This window comes from Sinohyriopsis cumingii, chromosome 18 (genome assembly GCF_028554795.1).
Source record: "Sinohyriopsis cumingii isolate HCF-2022 chromosome 18, ASM2855479v2, whole genome shotgun sequence".
In the NCBI taxonomy this organism is placed as follows: domain Eukaryota; kingdom Metazoa; phylum Mollusca; class Bivalvia; order Unionida; family Unionidae; genus Sinohyriopsis; species Sinohyriopsis cumingii.
In genome coordinates, this window is record NC_142978.1 from 53,240,487 (window position 1) to 53,262,908 (window position 22,422).

The window sequence follows — 22,422 nt, forward strand, 5'->3', positions numbered from 1 at the left end:
CCTGTGTGAATTACGTCATCAAGCTTTGCAATTCTACCTTGACGATTTTGATGACGTTGCATTATTTGTTTAAAACGTTTAACACGGGACACCATCTTCGCAAGTTGTCATATTGCAAAGTGCGATATAAATTTTTGGACAACCCGTGAAAGTTCGAATGTAAATGGGTAAATTTTCTGGCGTTATGAACACTTAGTTAAGTTCATTTTAAATTCGTTGGTGCGCTAATTACTGTTTTCACAGAGCAGTTCTCATATGACCTACTTTCGCATGTAGAACTTGGCTCACTTGAATTCAACCCAACAACATCCCTCATTTTGAACTTCCTTAATCAGTAATTCGACAAGATACGCAGAAGCCGTTGCCCCGACTTTTGTGTGTGAATGTTATGAATTTGAATGACCTGTCATGGTTTCGTAGGACTGGTCACAATTGTTATGTGGGTTAATAGAGGTATACACATGCATGTCATAGTGACATGGTATTGGATGGTCACATTTATTCTAAATAATCTGATAACTTTTTTGTAAAGTAATTGTCATCAAAAGACACAGTATTGTTGTATCAGTTAAAATGTACTTTAAATTAAAAAAGCCCCATACAATCAGTTCAGAAGGACATACATTTGAATGTGCTCAAATTAGTATCCATCGGGCAAGTATGATTAAATGTAGCTGAACCAGAATTTATACCAACGCTAGCGCAAATATACAGCCTTTCATTACTGAGAAATGATAAACTGTTTCCTAAATTACCTGTCAACATTGCCACGATTGTCTGCATGACATAGTATTTAAATGGAATGCTCTGCTCTCAATGGACTTTTCAGTCCATAATTCCAACCACATTATTCAAATTAGTACATTGTATAGTACTAATGTTATTATACATGCTTCAGCGATGGGGTACTAAAATGTTTCTATATGTATCAATGGATGCATACCTAGTGCTATTTCACCATATCTGTTGTTTTCACGTGACATCACAAGACGTTTGTACTTCCATATCTGCCATTTTGATTCTCTATAAGCCATACAAACCAGCACCTAACAACATTTTTCATCCCACATATAGATGATGGCATGTCTTATTTTGTGTGCAAGGATATAATATAACATCACATTCTGTTGTGCATATCAACTGCACAAGATCAAATGCGTGACTTTTCTCGTTTTTTCTTCAAGTTAAAACATTGAAATTTCAACCATCTTTGTTATTCTTTCATAAACAAATAGATCCATCAGTAAACAGACACATAAACAAATTGAAACACAAACAAGTAGAAGCATGTAATGATCTTCGATTGACATAGGCTGAAATCAATCATTTTAGTATATTTCAAGTTAAAAAGCCAATTGTTAATATATATTTTCATATTTTTTAAAAGTATTTCAAGAATAATTGGTTTTGACATTTGGTACAAAGTCATGCTCCATTAGGCAAAATGTTTTGTTTTAATACACTGAAGACTATATTTCTTTGAACGGTTATTGCTTATGTTCAGTGTCATCCTATGTCTATAATCCACCACAAATACAATATTTGACCCTACTTATTAAAACTGGTTTGTCTGCTGTCTTTAGCACATGCATGTGTTTGCGAAAAGCATTTGTATATAAAAGTTTTGCATAATACATATGCTGTGAAATTTTATTTCTGTAACTGTTATTTTATCCCGAAGATCATTGTCCGGAAGTACTCTTTCAAGGTGACAAGCTAAGGTCAAAACACAAAATATTTGTTATAAAAGACCATATTGTCTGTTTGTATAAAAAATTACTGCATTTATATTTGATAGCAATATGCTTGAATATGGTTTAACTTCACTCTTCTGTCTTTCGATATAAGCGAGGTAACTAAGTTTTATTTTTATTTTCGTTCTATAAGGGCACATAATTTGAAGTATAATCCATGTATCATTTTGATTAAGTAAATATCCTAATAGACAATTAAATCAAATTATTATCTTGAATATAATGGGGTGACTCGTGTTGATAAAGGTTTGTTAGGGACTCAAAAAGACAGCGCAAGATACCCACTTGTTGCATTGTGGGTATTTGCATACACAATTGTGATGTCTGTGAAAACAACCCATTGAAAGTTTGATGACGGTGCATATGTATCCTTAAACAGATCAAGTAGGCTTTTAATTTAGGACCACTATTGCCGACTTTCACTGTAGAAACGAGTAAAATGGCATTGATATTCTTCATACAAGTTTTGTCATGTATCATTCATGATATTATTTCATCTGTGAACTGACTTGATTTTACATTGCATATATATATATTGTGTGTGTTTTTCATTCTCTTATTTGAATTGTGGCTTCTATTTCTAAAGACTTTCAACATTGGTTTTAAGCAATATTTTATTTTCAAGTGGAGAATTATAAGTACATTATAAACTCATTTTATATTTATTTACAAGTTATCATATTCATATGCAGGGATAAATGTGAGCAAAACAAGAAATGAAAGAAAGAAAGATAGATTGTGTGTGTTTGTGTTTATTTTCATTTTCATATTTGAATCATGGCCTGTTTCTCTCTATTCAAGATTGGTTTTAAGCAATATTTTATTTTCAACTGGAGAATTGTAAATACATTATAAACACATTTTGTATGAAAATTATCATATGCAGTGTATTTTGGCTCTGTAGATTTAAAAAAGTAAAATATCCATTGTAATGAAATAGGAGTAACTAGATTACAGAATTGCAGGTAAATAAAAATGCTTAATCAGACACTCATAAACAGGATTTTTTTTTACTTCATGAAAATTTACCATAAATGGCAGTTTAAAAGATTTGCAAACTTACTTTTTAAAAAAAACCAGTAACCTGCACATGAGAGAAAATGTGTACGTGTCATCATACCTCATTGTTCATTGCAAATTATCAGGAGGGGAAAATGAAAACACCAATTAGAGGAACAAAGAAATAGCTTATGCATTTTGTTACTGAAAGTTATGTCACTGAGATTTCAAGGAACAGACATTTGTTTACATGAAAAGTAATTGTAGCCATGCAAAATAAAATACCAAAACTATAGAGAAATGTTTTTTTAAATTAAAATACCCAATCTGTAGAATAATGTTATTAAAATAAAATACACAAACTACAGAATAATGTTATTTCAACTATACATAAATGTCTTAAATTAAAATAGCAAAATTATAAAATAATTTTAATTAAAATATCTAAGTATAGAATAATACCAAACTTTAGAATAATGTTATTTTAATTAAAATACCAAAACAATAGAATCCTTAGCTTAAATTAAAATTCTTTAGATAATTGTCAGACTTAGATCCTGGCTATGGAAAACTGCATTGAGCTTTTATTCTACCATATAAATGATGTAGATTTAATTACTGTTGACGCTTTTAAGTAGAGTGTATCTAGTTCATTTCTCTTTCAGTAATTATTAGAAATCATGGTGCAGGCAACAAAACGTCGTCAGGCAAATGTTCAACGTGTCCAGCAACTGCAAACAGCAATATCATACATCAGGCAACAGAAGCAAATCTCCAATTTGGAAAGACTTATAAAGTACATGCACAGAGAACATGGAATTGGGAAGGCTGACACAGAGCGGCAGCTTCAACATGCAGTGAAAGATTCCCTGATCCTTTCATATACTGGCATAGGTTTTAAGGGATCAAAGACTGGAGTGGAATATGAAGGTTTCAGGGTTCCAGAGCCAGAGGAGATAGAATTCGTGAGTGTTTAATACGATTGTGCTATGTATAGCATACAGTGGAATCAAGATGAAGATAGTTATATTTATGCTTTTAACTTATAAGTTCTGAAGCAAATAATACACCCTCTGTGTGCATTCAATGTTCACATGTATGTACCTATGCAAATTTATGGTAGTGTCTAATTATTCATAAAACATTAATAACGAGACTTGAAATAAGGACAGAGTTTCAGATTTTGAGATATGTTCCCAAATTTAAAATTTCTTTGCCAGGTTTGTCTTTTTCTTCTTTTTTTTTAGTATTCAGTAAGAGATTATTTTCAGTATTTTGGCACATACTAAAACTACGTCAGTCTCTTTTAAATATTCCTCTATAAACATCGTGAACAATGCAGAAATATTTCAACAATACCAACAACAAAAATCAAAGGTCTGTCAATTTTTATTAAAAGACTTGAAAGCCATCATGAACCACCTTTGATCCCCTTATTACTTATAACACCTCATAAAACATATTGCAGTTGGCCTTTAACTCTCCAAATCACAACAGAGAGGTACTAACCAATTAATAGCTTGTTGCACACCCATTAGCATTCTTATCCTGATCACCACAAATCATTGCAATGGTATTAAATTTCCAGTCTCTAACAGACTGGTTCCCACTGGTTATTGTAATATGGGGAGAATAAGCACAAATATACGGATTCTTTTTTACTTAAAATAAATAACTTGTTATTTTGTAAAGCAATAAATTGCAACTACAAAATAGTATGTGCAATAGACAGTCTTTACAATGGTATTTTTGTACCACTGCAGGTAGGATCACATGTATGTTGATGAGCAATCAAACACACACTGTTATTTGTTTCAAAACTTAATCCAATCAGGTCATAATTAATTCCCTATTTCTGTATCATAAATAAAGATAGCCTACAAACAATCTAACCTTGATTCAGTTATGCCCACCAAAGTCTGATGTCAGTGACCTTTTGGCTCTGCCCAATTCATATTGATTTTGCATAGGGGCCTGTAAGGTTTAAACAATAGTCAGGTAAATGTCAGTCACAGGCACATTCAGTCAGTTTTTATGGACAGCATAAACTTAGTAGGAAATTATGCCAGTGGTGAATCAAGGGTAATTAAGACTGTTGCTATAGCCAGACTCAAAGTGCATCATAAAAATGCACTGGTTGGATTTTCTATGCATTAGAAATGGGAAAAATTTAAATTATATGCATCAGAACCAGAATCTGTTGTAACTTTATTTGAGGTGTATCTTTTAAACCACAGAAGAAAATGAAATCCCACAAAGAACTTAAAGTTCTATCACAAGAATCCCAAATAGTCTTTAAAGTTCAATCCCAAGTCCAAATGTATGAAGTTCAGATTGAATTCCAGTTTTATTCCAAATGAATTCCAATATTGATTGTGTTGATCTGCCTATAGTGTCAGATATGCTAATGTGCCAGTGGCCTGGATTATGGTGATATGCTAAATCTTTTGATGTGTCACAATAATATAATCCAAAAATGTCTTTGTCTGAATTCACCATTAATCACAAGTGATAAACTGAATACAACAAAAAGATTGATTCTGCTTGAAGATGTTAAGGCAAGAATAAGTAATTTTTGAAGTAAACAACATTATATAAAAAGCTAAGACACAATAATAGAGCCAGGATGTGGGTCAGTCTTCATTATAAAACATTAGATTTGTCAACAAGTTTAGGAATTTCCAAGTGGAATTCTGATGTCCTAGGCTTAGACCCAAATAAACATGTTTACCTCCATTGATAATGATCTGAATATTTAATCCACAATGATAGAGAAATTTTAGCTATATATTATGTTGTTTACAAAATAAATGTCACTACTCAGGTACAGCATCAGCATGATTGGGGAGAAGGACAAGTATAAAATACAGTTATACATAACATTCATTTATTAAGAACAGCCAAAAAGTAATACAGATGAAATATAAATCAAGATTAAAAAATATCACAAATCAATGCCTTAATTGTAAATGATTTTAATTGCATTTTTTGTGCAAAATATACAGCAATAATTTCAATCCTATTTGAAAATACTGGTATAAGTCTTCCCTTTTAAATTTTTATGTACTAATATTTCATTGTTTACATGAAAAATATGAAGTTCCATAGACCACAAAGTATGTTACACTTTATCATGATTTTTATGGATATATGGTGTTCAAAAATTTGAGGCCATGGCAGTTTAAATAAATTATGCTGGTATGTTTACTTTTTGATCTGTAACATATTAAAATGTAATATACCTAGAATTAGCAGTCATTACCTTGATTATTGTATTTCATAATCTTGTTAATTTTGATTATGAAAACCATGTTGTTTAATATGCTGCCATGAGGTAACCCCATATCCTGTTGATAGATTCTAAAACAGGCGAGACTCACCTTAGCTATAGAAGTTCTTTATTTTGTAAATGATGGATATAAAGATAGGCAGCCCCCTTGATCTAGGTTCAATAGGTCATTCACACGTAATGTATACTGTAATGTGCTATGCATCCTTGGAGTACGTATCACATTAATTGAAGTGTTTATGGCAGGCTGTATCAGAAGTATTAGCCAATTCATAACCAAAGAATGATTGATTGGGCTATTGAGACATCCTTTTATGAGCCAGTAGGTATTAAAAGCATGAGTTTTGTCATTCAGGAAGATGACGGCCATGACTGGTATTGCTTTGATTGTCACTGTCCTGGCGAGGTGGTGTGCTGTTCTGATTGCTGGAGAGTTTACCACAGGAATTGCACCCCAGAGGATACTACGGAGGCAACCTTTACCTGTACTGTTTGCAAGGTAGTAATACAATAAATGCTGTATTTGTCTTCTCTGCATTTTTTGCAAGGGGGGTGGGTTGGTGGGGCATAGATACCACTTTTCCTGCATCAAACGTTAAAGATTTTGTGTAAAGTGTCCTCTTCATCTTCTTACCCCATCTTAATACATTAAGAATAGAACTTTACTTTGCAAATCCAGCTGTTCCAAGTTGACTTTTAGCAGTTAAAAAAAGCTCAATCCTGATGGGAGTCGGACAACAGTGATTGGCACTAAATCTGTCTGTACTTGACTTACTACTTTGCCCATACTAGAAAGCATGTTTGTATAGAGGATTCACAGAAATACTATATCAAATGGTGTTTTGCACATTACTGAGCTGAGTCTAATATTGGTTGGCGTTTTCCACATCACTGACTTAGGGGGACGAGTCCAGTATAATGTTGTTTTCCGCACTACTGAGTTATGTGGATGAGTTCAATATCAGTTGGTGTTTTCCATGTTACTTAGGTGAATAAATTGTATATAAAATCATATTTTCACCATTACTGTGTTACTGTATATACTAGTGTATACGCCCATTCGTCTATAAGCTAACCCCCAAAACTTAATAGGTAAAAACATTAAAAAGTGCATAGCCCGCATATAAGCTGACCCACAAGTCCAAGATGACATCACAAGATGCATGTGGTAAGTTTTAAATACATTTATTTAGGCAAACCAAATTATTAATATAAAATATCTTAAAGCCTGATGAAAATGAATCTGCAAAAATTTAATTTATATGTTTAAATATATACTGTTTGAGATACTTCAAATGAGTGCTCCTTACTATGTTGGATGATAAACTTCTGAAAGGATTTGTTTTTTGATAGCAAGTCTTTTTGGTAGGTTTTATGCAATCTTTTCTCACTGCCTGAGGCAGAAACCATGCAAGTTCATAAAATGTTAACACTAACCTGCTGATGCAACAAATTTTAATGAATTTGCTGTGTTGTATTTTGTGTCTTATGCCATTTGCATAGAATGCAGATGAATTGCAGTTCTTGTGATAATGTACTGATTTCGTTGACATTCATTAGCAAAACTGTTGAGTTTTTTTCTCCGATTCAGGGAATGGAGCAATTCCAGTCCGATGCGCCTTCTCTAATCCTGGCATCTCTTTTAAATATGGTTTGCTTTTCTGCTGTTCCTGTGCTTCTTGCATACATAAAATTTGTGTGCTGCAGCACAGTTGTTACTTGCTTGTGCATACTCAGTAACTTTTAAGTTTGAACACTGCATCATAAGTAAAATGCTTTCTTTTATTTCCACCACTGTTCATTTTCACTATTGCCTTATATTTCTAGAAAGAATTACTTAAATAACTTTTGATGTGCTAATATCCTGTTTATACTTTATCTTGTAATTTTTCCATGTTTGGTTGGTTATCAAATTGTATTTGATAATTATTTAATATTCTTTTTCTGTAATAATTTCCTTAAGAATCATAATTTCTAAATCTTTTTATTTAGTTAGTTTTGATTTCTTCTTAGCACCAAAATAAAGCTAATGTGTTTGTAAGGTACTGTAGAGCTTAATGATAGCTGATTAGCAACTTTGAAGGGTTAAACACTTCAGTGAGAGATTACTACTATGGCAGTTCTTTGTGAAATGTACACACAGTCGTTTATGGCCCTAATACATCTATGGCAGTGTTTCTGGTTTATGGACATGTATCAGATAGAAGTCAAGCACAGTAGTGTCTGTTATTCATTCATTACATACACTACTAATAAAGTGTATATTTGGCATTATTAGGCATGTGATCTCGTCTTCAGTGATCTACAATAACAATATACACTGCAAGTTGACAAAAAAACCTGTCAGGTTTAAACTTTGGCCTGCAGAGAAGCTGATCTCCCTTCTTCTAGGCTTGTATTTTTTCCCAAATTATATGACTTGTATGTGAGTATATAAGGTAGGTGGAGGAGTTCTATATCAAATGGTAGTTTTCAGTATTACTAATGGAGGAGTTCTATATCAAATTGTATTTCCCACATTACTGAGTTGTCTGGATTCCTTGCCAAAAAAATAAAATTTGTTTTTAGTACCATCGTGAGGTTTTACCCCTAATGGGTATATAATTCAAATGCATGTGAACAGGATCTCTTTCAAGAACATGATTTGAACTAATCTTGATGGCATCTTCAGTTCTTTTGAGGATCAGATCTTGGCCAAAGAACTTCTTTAACAATTGGGTCTCCTCAATGTGACAGAAGATTTTGTTGTTCTGGTTGCTTGATCTATGCATATCAGTGAGTTAATTTTGTATCTAATTATTTGAGCTAGCTACCACAGGCTTAGTGGAGACTCTGAATCAAAATAAGATCACTTTCAATCATGATCATGTGTGAATATGATCACTCTCAGTCATGATCATGAGTGAATATGATCACTCCCAGTCATGATCATGAGTAAATATGATCACTCCCATTAATGATCATTAGCGAACATTTTCTTTTCTAAGATTGTTTAAGAACCATTTGTAGATTATTATTATTATTTAATTTCTTCTGCAGATATATTACCAAACAATAATGCATCGGAGTACAAATCTTACCTCACAAATCTAGCCGTCCCAGCCTTCTTTCATCAGAAAAAGTTATAAAAGGTGTCTACTTAGCAAGGCAGATGATGATGGTCTCCCCTTGTTTAGATGAATAGGTGCCAGATGCATGAGTTTTACTTCTGCCTTTGCTCTTTCATTTGAACACATTTTTTTGTTGTTGTGCTGATTCATCAATTGAGTGATTCTGGGGAATTTTCTCATGCCAGAGAAGTACTACTGTATTTGTCACTTTATCATCATCATGGATGAATACTTTGTACCTCACTTGATGAACTTTGCCACATGACAGGGGTGATGGCATCATTATATTTACTTGCCTTAGGGTTCAGCTTAGGGGCAACTTGTCCATGAATTCTCCCAAGCAATTGTCTGTTATGACAGTCAATAAGTTAATGTAATTTCCATTGGCATTTTTTTTATTTAATCATTAGTCAGAGGTTTCACTGGGATTTTAGAACTGTGAGTCCTGGATTCCTATTTTTTTCCAAAATAGTCCCTCTGGCAAAAGTTGCAGTCACCTCCCAGAAGCATATTGGGCATTCCAGAAGTGGCTACATTACCAGATGAGAATAACCAGTGGTTGCCATTGAGTTTAATTTTCTGATTTTTTTACACAAAAGACATTTAGCTCTTGTTTGTCCATTACACACTTTCTTACATCTGGCTATTGTTCCATGCGAACTATCAGTTCTAGCAACTTTAGCAAATTCTGAATCTCATTATAATCTTCTTCAGTTTGCAATTTAACCCCAAAATGCTTATACAAATGTGCAAATGGCATTTTGTATAAGTCTCAGTGTATCTTGATTTTGAGGTCACGTGCACTACTTATTTGGCAACACTTGGAAAAGAACACAATAATTAAAGCAGAACTTGTTCTTTTTATGTACTCTTATAATGACCACTTACTTGTACATCACTGGGTCTATTTGCCTCTGAATTCAGTCATTGTAAATATCAACACATTTTTCCACCACATAGCAGCTAGTAGAAGTCTTTGAACTTCCAGCCCAGCTATTGCATCATGTTCTTTTGATGTACTCTTACAATGACAACATGTACATCGGGGTCTTTCAGCAACTGAATTCTCTCATTGTAAATATCAACACATTTTCCCACCACATAGCAGCTAGCAGAAGTCTTTGAACTTCCAGCCCAGCTATTGCATCATGTTCTTTTGATGTACTCTTACAGTGACAACATGTACATCATGGGGTCTTTCAGCAACTTAATTCTCATTGTAAATATCAACACATTTTCCCACCACATAGCAGCTAGTAGAAGTCTTTGAACTTCCCCGCCCAGCTATTGCATCATGTTCTTTTGATGTACTCTTACAATGACAACATGTACATCTTGGGGTCTTTCAGCAACTGAATTCTCTCATTGTAAATATCAGCAAAGCTCAAATGATCAATTGATCAACATAATTTCCCACTCAGCAGGTGGTTGAAGCAGGATTGGCAAGCCTTTGAATTTGCTGCCCAGCTATTGTATGCGTATGGTGGACTCGTAAGTCATTTTCTGCATCCCAGATAAAAAAATTGCATCCAAATACACATTAGGCATTACTGAGACCACTGTTAATGGTTTGTTTACGGTAAGTTTAATGTCACGCATGACTGGTTTCATCTGTGCATGCCTTTACTCTGCTGCCTGTATTTACTGGTATACAGGGTCATGATTAAACGTGTGATAATGTTTCTGGCAGAAAGATGACTGTTAATTCTACATCATAATCTATTTTATGGGTTGCCATTTGGTCCCTATGTGCAGTAAGTGAGAATTCTGGCTTGAGCATCTATGGGCAACCATTATTGCTAAACAGCTATGATGGAATGAGAGAATTAGGAAATGCATGATCAAGGATACAGACACTGCAAGGCTTACCAAATATGTCATCACTACCATGTTAGTTCATTTTTTCTTTGGCATTACTTAATGAACCAGTACTAAGGCTATAAAAGGTGTATACAGAATTCTAAATGTGAACACAATTTACAATAGCCAAAATGATACCATTTAATTGAAATGGTCAAAAACTCAACATTTCTCCCTATCTACCCACCAGGCTTACTGAATGGTTGACAGCTATTACAATGTGCATGCCATTACCTTGTTTAACATGCAGATGTTTAGTTTGTAGTATGTCTTTTATCTTTTGTTATGATGGGATTCAGTTCGTCTGACATGTCTTTGTTAGATAAATCATAGAGTTGCAAGAAAATATTTATAGGATCTTGGATATATGCATGGAATGCTTTTGTACGATCTGCAGTAAAATAAATAATTGGTTATCAACATGGATGAACTCTCCAGGCTTTTTCATTATCCCACACAACCTGCTTCATCTGCTCAGTCATTGTGTCTCTCACAGAAGTCTCTACTTTAACCAGCTTTTTCCATTGTTGAAGACTTGTTCATAAATGCCATCTTTCCATTTTGATCTGATGATGTTATTGAAGACTCAGACATCTGCAAACAGATCGATGAAGCATAGTGGCTTCTGTCTGAACAATTTTGTTTACCTATGCCTTCTAAGCCACTTACAGCCTCTAACAATCATTTAGTCAAGAAAGAGCAGCTGGCATTCAAGCAACTACCACAGTATGGTTAAGCCAGAGACTTGCTTCTTGCTTTCTTAAGGTCACTTTAAGACCCATGTGTCAATAGGTCTTATTTTGCTCAGGTGACTTGCACAGTTTTAACCTGGTGTGCTACAAGGTATATTTGCTGATCTTTCACACACAAGTTTTTCAGCAGTCAAAATAGACATTTTTTCTGGGACTGTCTAACCTTCCTCATTGCATATTGTAAGGAAATCCTTCCTGGAAAGGCAAATACTAATTCAAAATGTCTTAGTGATCAAATCCATCCTGGTTTCCATGGCTTTCCTTAGCATTTTGAACATAGCCTGAACCTTTCATCAAGAACCCCACTGACAGTCAATGCTTTGGAGTCTGTCTCATATAGCTTTGTGCTAACACACAAGTACAACAATCATTTTCTAATGCTGTATTGCTAAAATAAATGCTGTATTAATCCATTACTCTTCAGCATGTTGAAATAGATGAGTTCTGGTATGTTCTTTTATTCCAGTGGAGGCCAATCTTTACCCACTAAATCAAATTATCAATTTATTTTTTTAATTCTTTAATTTCCCATCACAGTAAATTGGTGGTGGCGGGGAATGGCAGGCATTGAGTTCCTTGAGGTCCCATCTCATCACCCGTTACACATTAATCGCTTAGAGTGAAAACCATGGTTTGTGCCTTTTAGTTATGGCAGGAGATGCTCATTGAAGAGGGTATTCTCATTCTGTCAGACATATTCTCATTCTGTCAGACATATTCTCATTCTGTCAGACAATTTTCAGTTACATCCAAAGACATAGAAGAAAACTTACTTACTACCAGATCACTGCCTACTAGCATGAGATTTTCTCAGAAATTGTGTCATCACTGACGTATCCATATCCAAGTCTGTGCCATCCCAGGAAGGCTGAATATCCCAATGAACTCTGTATTCAATCAGATTCAGTTTATTAATACCAATGGTGCTTTTTTCCTTTGACCTTGAGTTGGATTTTCACTTGTTGGAGTTGATCAGTCAAACTGCAGCAAACTGGAACACAAAGCTCCTGACCTTTGACCATCTGACTTACGCCTATGCAAGCAGATACATGTCTAGCACTTCTGCTGCTAAAGCAAACCTAAGGGTTAGATTTGTGAGGTAGTGCATTCACTTCTAACTTGAAATGTATTAGGGTAAGTTGTATCATATCAAAATAACATTTTACTTCCAAACTTGGTTTCCCTCAAATCTTGTAAAAAAAAAATGTTTGGTTCTCTTTTAAATGCATTTATAATCAGTTCATTTTTATTCATATGTATGATTGTTTAACTCTGATTTTATGGTTTTAATAATACCTTAATGTCTCTTTGCATCGTTTCTGGAACAGAATATCAAGGTAAAACCTCCATTCTGTGTCTCCAGCAATGTATTTTCTGTGCAGAGATGTAAGCCAGGAGTTTTTTCGGACTCGAAGTTTTGTGATTTTTGTTTTCATTCAAGTTAGAAATAAATTTTAATTTTTGTCTCTCCTGCAGAAATCGTCCAAACAAATTGATGTTTTAATTGGTACATTTGTCTTCTATATTATTTGGTCTGTCTTACTTTCAGAGGACAGATACGTCATTCTTGGTTTATTACTTTCAGAGGTAAGATACCTCATTCTTGGTTTATTACTTTCAGAGGTTAGATACATCATTCTCGGTTATTCAGTTTACTTCTAATTCATTCTAATTATTTGTCAAGAATATTGAGCTGTTTAAAGAAGTTACAGATGGCAACGCAGATATGTTAGTAGAGGTTGTGGAGAAGTTTTTGATTAAGAAAAGACTAAGTAGATTTGATCATTTATCAAGGTTGTAGTGCAGCAATAAAAAATACAAAGTGTAAAATATGGGGAGCATCTTATAGCAGGGGAGACAAAAACATTTGTTACAATAGTCTAGCATAATTGGCAAATGTCTGAATGTTTTTGGAGCTGTTAGATTGCTTGTATTTACAAAATATCCCTTGCATCTCTGTACCAAGCATAAAACATGTCTACCAGCCCAGGAAATGCATGCTTGATAGTATGTCAGCTGCTTTAAAACATTTATTCTGCTCAGCATGTGATATTTATGGTAACTGATAAGTAGTTATTTGATAGTTATCTTTCTAATTCTCAGAAACCATTGTAATAAGGATTTAATTTGAAAGCAATGGCCATCTTTTTTTAAAGCAGATTATAATAAGTAAAACCAGATAGAAGTCCTGACATTTTAGAAAAGACCAGTTAAAGCAGAGTGTAGTAAGTAAAAAAGAAAGATATAACATTTTCACAAATAACTTTGCAACATTCCTAATGCTTTGAATAGTAATGTGTGCATTGTTTGAGAAAACATTATTATTTGCCAATTACCTGTACTTTAGAAGTTTTGGATAAATTTAATTTTTATGATAACAATTTTTTAAAAATATTATTATAACCCTCTACAATCTTGCCTTCGGATAATGATACTTCATTTTAACAATTTGCATGTTGTGTAGATGGATCCTTTGGCTTCTCTGTAATACTGTTTCATTTTGTGCATGATATTCCAAATGGAATTTTAGTCCTTGCCCAGTAAAATTAAGAATGATTATGTTAGTCACAGCCGCTTTTGGAAAACTTGCTTGAAGTTATTGAGTAATTTGCTTGATTTAATTAGATTTTCTTTGTAGTTCTCTCTTGTTAATGCATCATTTTATCTGTAGTGTTCGATATGTGTCAGAGTGATCTATTTTGCATGTACTTCTTTTGGTGCTTGAGTAGTTCTTCCATTCCAGTATTCCATGCTTGAAGCTGAGACATTTAGGGAATGGAGCTTTTATTCTTTGTTGGTTACAACGTTATTGTTCAGCATGAATTTCTTTTACACTGCCTTCAGTCTCTATGTTTAATTTTCTTTTTAGGGTATGGGCTAGGATAGTTATTATATTGTTACAAGTCTATGGTCATAAAATCAACGAGTTTTGTAAAACTTAACAAATAATGTAATTAGTAACATTTTAAACCAAAACTGAAGAGGAACTCCCAGTACGATGATTTGAATCCAGTATAAGCCTAAAAAGTTCTGTTGAAGTCCAAAAGAATCAAATGTTCCAATTGATTTTCAAATCCTCTTATTTACTGGTCTGCTGATAGTTCTGATGTATCATGTTGGCATTGACCAGCACTCTCTTAAATAAATTCACCATAGTTCCGGAATAATAGACATTAAAATAAGGACATATTTATAAAAAAAACAAAATAGGAATGAAATCAATTGCTCGGTTCTCTCGTTGTATACAGGCATAAAGTCCTAAAACTCAATTTTCTCCTACTATTTATGTGACATTTTTCAAATACTCCACGTAACAAAACAACAAAAAAAGAACTTACCGACCCATCCAATGGGAAATAACTTGATTCTTCTTATAACCCACTGATCAACCTAACCAATGAAAAACAAACCCAAACATGTAAACATGTTTATTATTATTATTAGTGATAGCAAACTCCTATGTAAACACCTCTTTTTAGCTCTTATGCAATCTGCAGGCATTATTAATGTCTTGAAATAGCATTTGTACCTGTGTACAACAATTAGCTATATAATATATTTATAGACAATCATTACAATTTACAGATGTGAACAAAAATTGCCAAAAATATAGGTATGCATAACACCTCCCCTCTTAAAGAAAAGAAAGATTTACACAATAAAGCTTTCTTTTACATATTAATCAAGTGCACAGATGATAATAATAAAGTTACACAGAAGGTGTGTTATGAATGATACAAAAATGTCAACAAAAAAGGTGTATATTACTCTGTGCATGTGAAAGTGCATCAACAATCAGATTTTCTTTCTCTTAATGTGCCTAATGGCAATGTTTTATTCTTGCACATCAAACTCCACCTCAACAATCTATTATTTTTATTTCTTGTTTTGTTGTAACATACACTTCAAAGTGTTATAAAGCTAACTTTTAAGCCAAACACTCCTTGATAGTGGAATAATTTCTCTGGTGCTTGTTTAATTTTTTAGAGAAGAAGCACACTGGATGATCCATGCCATTTTTGTGTTCTAGAATTAATATGCCACCAGTCCTTGCATCAACAGCCATTTTAAATAATTGGTTGAAATCTGGAGCTGAAAGAAACTGGTGCACTTTTAGCATATCCTTTAATTTATTGAATGCATCCTGACATTGGTTAGATCAATAAAATTTGGTTTTCTTACTCAGGATATTTGGTCTGGGATCAGCAATTATGGAAAAATGTCAGCAAAATTTCAGATAATATCCAGCCATTCCCAAAAATTATATCATTTACTTTTTACTGAGTCACTGGGAATTCAGAGATAGCTTTAACCTTAGCTTCTACAGGTTTAACTTGACCTTGTCCCACAATATGTCCTAAAAGTGTAACACTAGCTCAGCAGAGCTCACTTTTACTTAAATTATTAAATTTGTTTCACTCAGTCACTGTATATAATCATGTCACAGCAATTTATACCAAATGTTACCATGTTCATTAAATGCTGGAATGTTGAGGGAGAATTTTTCATACCAAGTGGCATGACTTTATATTAGTAGAGTCCATTTGAAGTTGCAAAGGCTGATATTTCTTTAGCTCAACCCATAAGTGGAATCTGTCTGAACCTTTTTAACACATCAGACTTGATGACTTATTTTGCATTTCCAATTTTTTCAATGCAGTCATCGATTCTGTTATTGGAATTGAATCTGTTTTGGTGACACTGTTTACATCTATGTAGTCATTGCATGCATGGAAAATATCTGGTTTTGGCACTAAAAATACACTATGGACTCCAATTACTTTTGCTAGGTTCAATAATATAATTTTCCAACAAATACTGAATTTCCTTTTTCAAACATTCCTGCCTGAGAATATTCATCCTGTAAGGATGTTTTTTCACATGTGTAGAATCTGTAATTTCAATATCGTGGTTGGTATTGTTTCTTTGGGTTGGAACATCTGGAAGCAAGTGCCTATATACACATATTAGCTGCTTTAATTCATTCTGTTCTTGTGGTTGTTGATGTGAAAATTTCTAGTTCAGATTCTCTAATATTTGTAAAGTTCCCACAATCCAGTTAGATGCCATCATTTAAATCTTCACTGTGTATGACAGGTAGGAATAATATAAATTAGGTCACTTTCCATCTTTTTAACTGTATTTGGATCATAATACCTTGCCTGAAGAGGATTTTGTGGTATGGGCAAGAGAGCCAGAACTTTATCGCTAAGCTGAAAAGTACTTCCCTTTGTAGTTTTGATATATCGGTACCTTTAATTTCATTTTTGATTTCAAAGAATGATGGTTATTTTCTGTTAATTCACTAGTCTTTGATCGCTTACTTTTTAAATCAGAGACTAGAAATTAATCACAGAATCCTCTGTTGCACTACATGGACATCAAACATTTCATGTCTTGCATTTCACGTCTTATGATATTACCCCTATTTAACATTTACCATATAGACAGCTAACAGTTATTTGGGCATTGGAATACTGAAGCCATATATTGACAGAAGTTGAGCCTATTTCCGTTAAAGTTTAAATTTTGTTAAATTGTTTGCATTGTTCTCAAGTGAATTTGAGTAATTCTTTGCACTATAATTAGAATAATTGATATGCCCAGATTCACTGTCTTATTGCTGAAATTAAAGCCTTCATTTGAATAAAATCATGCCAGAGATCAATTTAAAATGCAACAGTATGTTTAAATAATTGTGATTACCAAAAGAGCTCTGTGTTCACTTTGTATCCGAGATAATACTGTTTCTTATGAAAATTGGCTTATGTTTTATACTTGTTATCTTAGTGTTATGAGTCACTGTAGGTCTTAAACACTGCAACAGAAGGAAAACAAAACCAGCAAGTTCACTAAAGTCAACAAATTATTTCTCGAAGGACTACTCCGGTTGCCTAAGTGGTTAGAGCATCTGCCTCAGATGCATGAGGTCACGGATTCGAACACCAGCTGAGTTGTACCAAAGACTTAACAAAATGGTACTTGCAGTTGCCTCGCTTGGCACTCAGCATTAAGAGCTTAGTGTTAGGACTGGTTGGCCTGGTGTCATTATAATGTGATTGGATCGGACATGATGATTAATCTCTGTGACATGATGCCCCATTGCTAGATCTAAATCATACATATTTCTCAAAGTTAGAGAGTGAAAATTTAAGAGGAACTTAAACTATCTAGAATGTCTTTGAATGAGTCCAATAGTCACAAAGTAGTGTTTTAGTCCCAAAAGTCAGTGAGAACTATGTAATTCCAGTGAATAATTTAAATATATAGTTCTTCTCAAATTATAATCCAAACATGACTATTAGTAATTCCACAGGCTGAGCATAAAACAGGACTGAATAATTGTTTACAAAGTCCTATACATACTAACTTAACATGATCTAAGATGCAGTAGAATTTCCTTGGGGGAAAAGCCCAGGTCTTGAACTCAGATTCAAGTAAACATATTGTTCACTTCAAACATCATGACAAAATTCTGATAGGCATTACCTTCAGTCTCAGAAATATTAATCACACAATATAGATATATATATACTGCTAGCATCACTTGGTGTTTTAGATGCACATATCAGCCATACTATATTGGGATTTTTTGGGGTTGGCTAGATAAAGGTAATTTAACCATGTTTTCTGTGGTGTTATTTTATTTATTTAGCTACAATGCAGGCATATAGTCTTTCATTTCTATTATGCAGTATGAAGTCATTTCAGAATGAATTGTGAAACGTTTGGATTGTTTGAACTGGTCATTTACAGGTAAAAATACATTATTTTTCATTGTGTGCAGATGTTTACCAGAGCAAAATGGAAATATTGATCCAAATTTTATCCTCACTAATTCAGAGCCTCCCAATCAAGTTTTAACAGAACAGCAATATATGTACCACATTTTCACGCATATACCTCACTCATGTATATAACCTGCACATGCATGTACCTCACAGAAATTCACTAATCATTTACAGAATATTTATTAAACCCCACCCACACTTGTACTCAGCACAAACCCTAACACAATCTCACATGAACTGACCACATGTGCTAAGAGCTCCCTCACAGTGTACATGGTGTGCAGATGGGATATAACAGCTTAGCGCAGAATTACACCAGCAACCATTTGCAATGGAGTGATCAAAACTGAATACTGTAGCAAAATGGACAACTTCAACAGCAGTTCGATAATGGAGATGAAGATGCAGAAACACAGAGATAACTGAAGCATGCTTTGCAACAGAAATATAATTTTTCACTGACAGTGAGTTTGGCAACATTTCCAGCAATGAAGATGAACTTTCTGAACAAAAATTATTATTTAGGTTTCTTTCAATATTGCTGTTAAAATGCTGATGGGTTGGACACAGGTATAACAGTAGTGAAGAATTAAAGGTGTGTTTATTAATAAAATACTTTCGCTAAAATTGATTTCTTGGCATTGATGTTTTTATGCAGTATTACTTCATTCATCATTCTGTTTAATTTAACTAAACTTTTAAAAGTCATTTTTACACAGATATTAAAAATTATATCTGTGTGCATTTAAAACTAAGCTGATTGTGTGAAAAAGAACTGATATAGCCCACCCACCGAAACACCATGCATGGTGGGTACGGGGTATGTACAATTCAGTATAACCCATGGAAAATATGCATGAAGATGTGGTAAATATATTATCATTATTCTTAGATGATCAGTTATTAGGACCATAGATCATACACTAGACAGAGTCTTCAACTAAAATAAAAAGCATATACTTGGGCAGCATATGAAATTCCTATGTTTGAGTACAGCTGACCTCATAATAGTGTACATGTCAGGTCTGAGTGAGATATGCATATTGTACATTTTCAATCACAAAAGAAGAGACACAGAGAATGGATCTTTTATTTTTCCGAATTTGCATAAATTGAAAGTAATTAGTATATTTGAGTCATGCATATAACAATGCAAGTTTATTTTTCCTTGTGTTACCATCATGATATGTATGGAGATTCTGAGGACAATGTGCAGTGCCATTCGTAGAGATTTTGTATTTAGTGTAACCTTTAAAGATGCTTTCCTTATTCACATTCAATGGTCTTCCTGAAATTAGTGAGGTTCTAGTACTGGGCAAGGGTTTACAAATTCAGGGTACTCTCTTTTGGTCTGAATCACAGTATATGGGTCTGAATGAAAGACTTAATGATAGAATCGTGCCTTATTCAAGAACTACTTCCACATGAATGACATCAAGCTATCTAGATAACATCTTATGCCAATATTGGTGAGCAATCTTCTATACCAGAAAATTACTTCTTTCTCTGATGATCACACAAGTGTCACAAGGTCTGATCTGCAGAGAACCCCTCTTGTGGAGCAGTTGCCTGAATTCGCTGTCAGCACAAATGCTGGTATTGTAGGGATGCTAACCTCATGTCCAGATTTAAAATTGTTTAACCTCTTCATTGAAGCTCCATGCACATAGACCACAATGAATGCCTATCTGTAAATAGCATTCTATTGTTTTGGGACAACTTGACTGTCATAATTACATCAGAAGGTAATGGAGAACTAAGTCAACAGACATGTTCCTTCTCGTCAGAGATTTTCTTAGACGTTGCCATCACTGACAAAATGACATTCAAGTCTTCTGTATCCCAGGCAGGCCCAGTATCCTAGCAAACTCCCTATCCATATGATGACATTGCATGGCATCTTTCTCTTGAGCAGGAATATTTTGATGGAGATGTTTTTCTCCCTTATCCCTCAGATTCTCATATTCTTGAAGCAAAGTGAAGGAATGCAAGTGATGATTAATTCTGCTTGATCCCTAAAATTGGAAAAAGTAAATATCAATTATTTTCCGAGTCTAGTGGTGGAGATTTCTGGAAAGATCCTGCTCTCCCAACCTGCTGAAACAACCATACATGCCATACTAGACTACAGTCAGGAGTCATTTGGGGCCTCAGTGGATTTTATTCCCTTTGCCTCTTGCCTTTTCTCCTTTACTCCTAAGATATTAAGATTAGGTATATAATGGAACAGGAAAGCAATTTCTGCAATTAGAGGTTTCTTTGATAATGCATGCCTGATCATGATACAGGCACTCCTTCCCCAAATTTCATCATTTGAATAACATGCACATCTGCTTCAGTAGTAATCCATGTCCAATGGGATTTTGTGCCAGTGTCACTAAAGGGAAACCATTCATGGATGACTTCCATATTGGCAATCAAATAATTGGAGCACATTTGCTGCTAAAACAAGTTAAAAGATGTGAGGAATGGATATCTTAGCTTGGCATTGGTTGTACTTGTAACTTATTATCATAGAGAAGGTGTTATTAAATATACATTTTATTCTGTAATTGTTTTTATAATTAATAATTTTCCTTCAATATTTTCAGGCTGGAAGAAAGAAAAACAAAACCAAGAGAAAGTTACTGAACACACTGCTGAGTTACACAGTAATGAGATTGAAGGAAAAAGTAAGATATCAGAAACTTGTTCACGTCATTTTGAAATTGAATATTATTGAACGTAATTTGGAATCATTCTTTAAGCAATCACTAGTCTTAAATATAGCTCTCCAAATTTCTTTGGCGCTAAATATGAAATAAATGAACAATCATGGTTTTATCTTCATCGGCACTGATCAGACCTTTCGACCCCTTTTTCTTTTCCTCTTGTGCCCTTTAAGATGGGTCATTGGCACTTGGATACTTCCTTTGTCTGACCGATAATTTTGGAATGTTGTAAAGGTCATAGTCAGATTTCAGTGTTGTGAACTTTTATGTGGTACGCAATAGACAAAAATTCACTGAATTTGATTGTTGATGTGTGCTTGCATATTTCTATTATTGTATTTGTATGGCATTTAGTTTGGTTGCACTGCTTATCATCAAACATGGATGCTGTGTAAGAGGTTTATAGTCATTTATTTATGATATTTTCAACTTGGCTCAATCATTTTTCCATACTGTCTGCTTTAAATAATAGAAGCAATGCTTCCATCTACCTTAATATTATTTTTTTATAAGAGACAGTTTTCTAATGTTATTGAAATACAGAAAAATTAGTCTGTCTTTATATTGATGTGTTACCTGTTGAAATACAGAAACTTTAGTCTTTCTTTATTTTGATGCATTTTAAAATATAGAAAAATCTGTCTTTATGTCGATTCATGTTGCCTGTTGCAATACAGAAAAATCAGATAAATCGATACCTGTTGAAGTACAGAAAAATCAGTCTTTATATCGATTCATGATACCTGTTGAAATACAGAAAAATCAGTCTTTATATCAATTCATGATACCTGTTGAAATACAAAAATATCTGTCTATATTGATTCATGATATCTGTTGAAATACAGAAATCTCTCTTTATATTTATTCATGATGCCTTTTGAAATACAGAAAAATCAGTCTTTATATTTATTCTTGATACCTTTTGAAATACAGAAAAATCAGTCTTTATATTGATTCATGATACCTGTTAAAATACAGAAGATTCGGAGTCTACCTGTATTTATATTCTTGCATGTTGAAATACGGATAATTTAGAGTACCTGTCTTTATATTGATGCATCGTACCTGTTGCAAGACAAAAGATTTAGATTACCTGTCTTTAGATTGAAGCATGTCACCATGCTTACAATGCTGTGATACATGATAATGTTGTCAA

The 22,422-nt window shown here is 33.6% G+C and overlaps 1 protein-coding gene across 4 annotated transcripts in view; it reads left to right on the forward strand.

Moving 5' to 3' along the window:
* The first annotated feature begins 71 nt into the window (after positions 1-71).
* The window catches only part of LOC149776655 (zinc finger MYND domain-containing protein 11-like), a 77,617-nt gene continuing 55,266 nt past the window's right edge, over positions 72-22,422 (forward strand). For 3 of the 4 annotated variants that reach the window (XR_016416086.1, XR_016416087.1, XM_089941184.1), the window contains exons 1-4: positions 83-167; positions 3,419-3,718; positions 6,398-6,541; positions 21,147-21,227. Coding sequence is in view for 2 of the 4 variants with exons in the window: in XM_089941184.1 (XP_089797310.1) it covers positions 3,434-3,718; positions 6,398-6,541; positions 21,147-21,227 (510 nt within the window). In the remaining 2 variants the exon portion in view is untranslated. Of the gene's footprint in view, positions 168-3,418; positions 3,719-6,397; positions 6,542-21,146; positions 21,228-22,422 lie in introns of all 4 variants that reach the window. The other variant, XM_089941185.1, reaches the window with a different exon arrangement.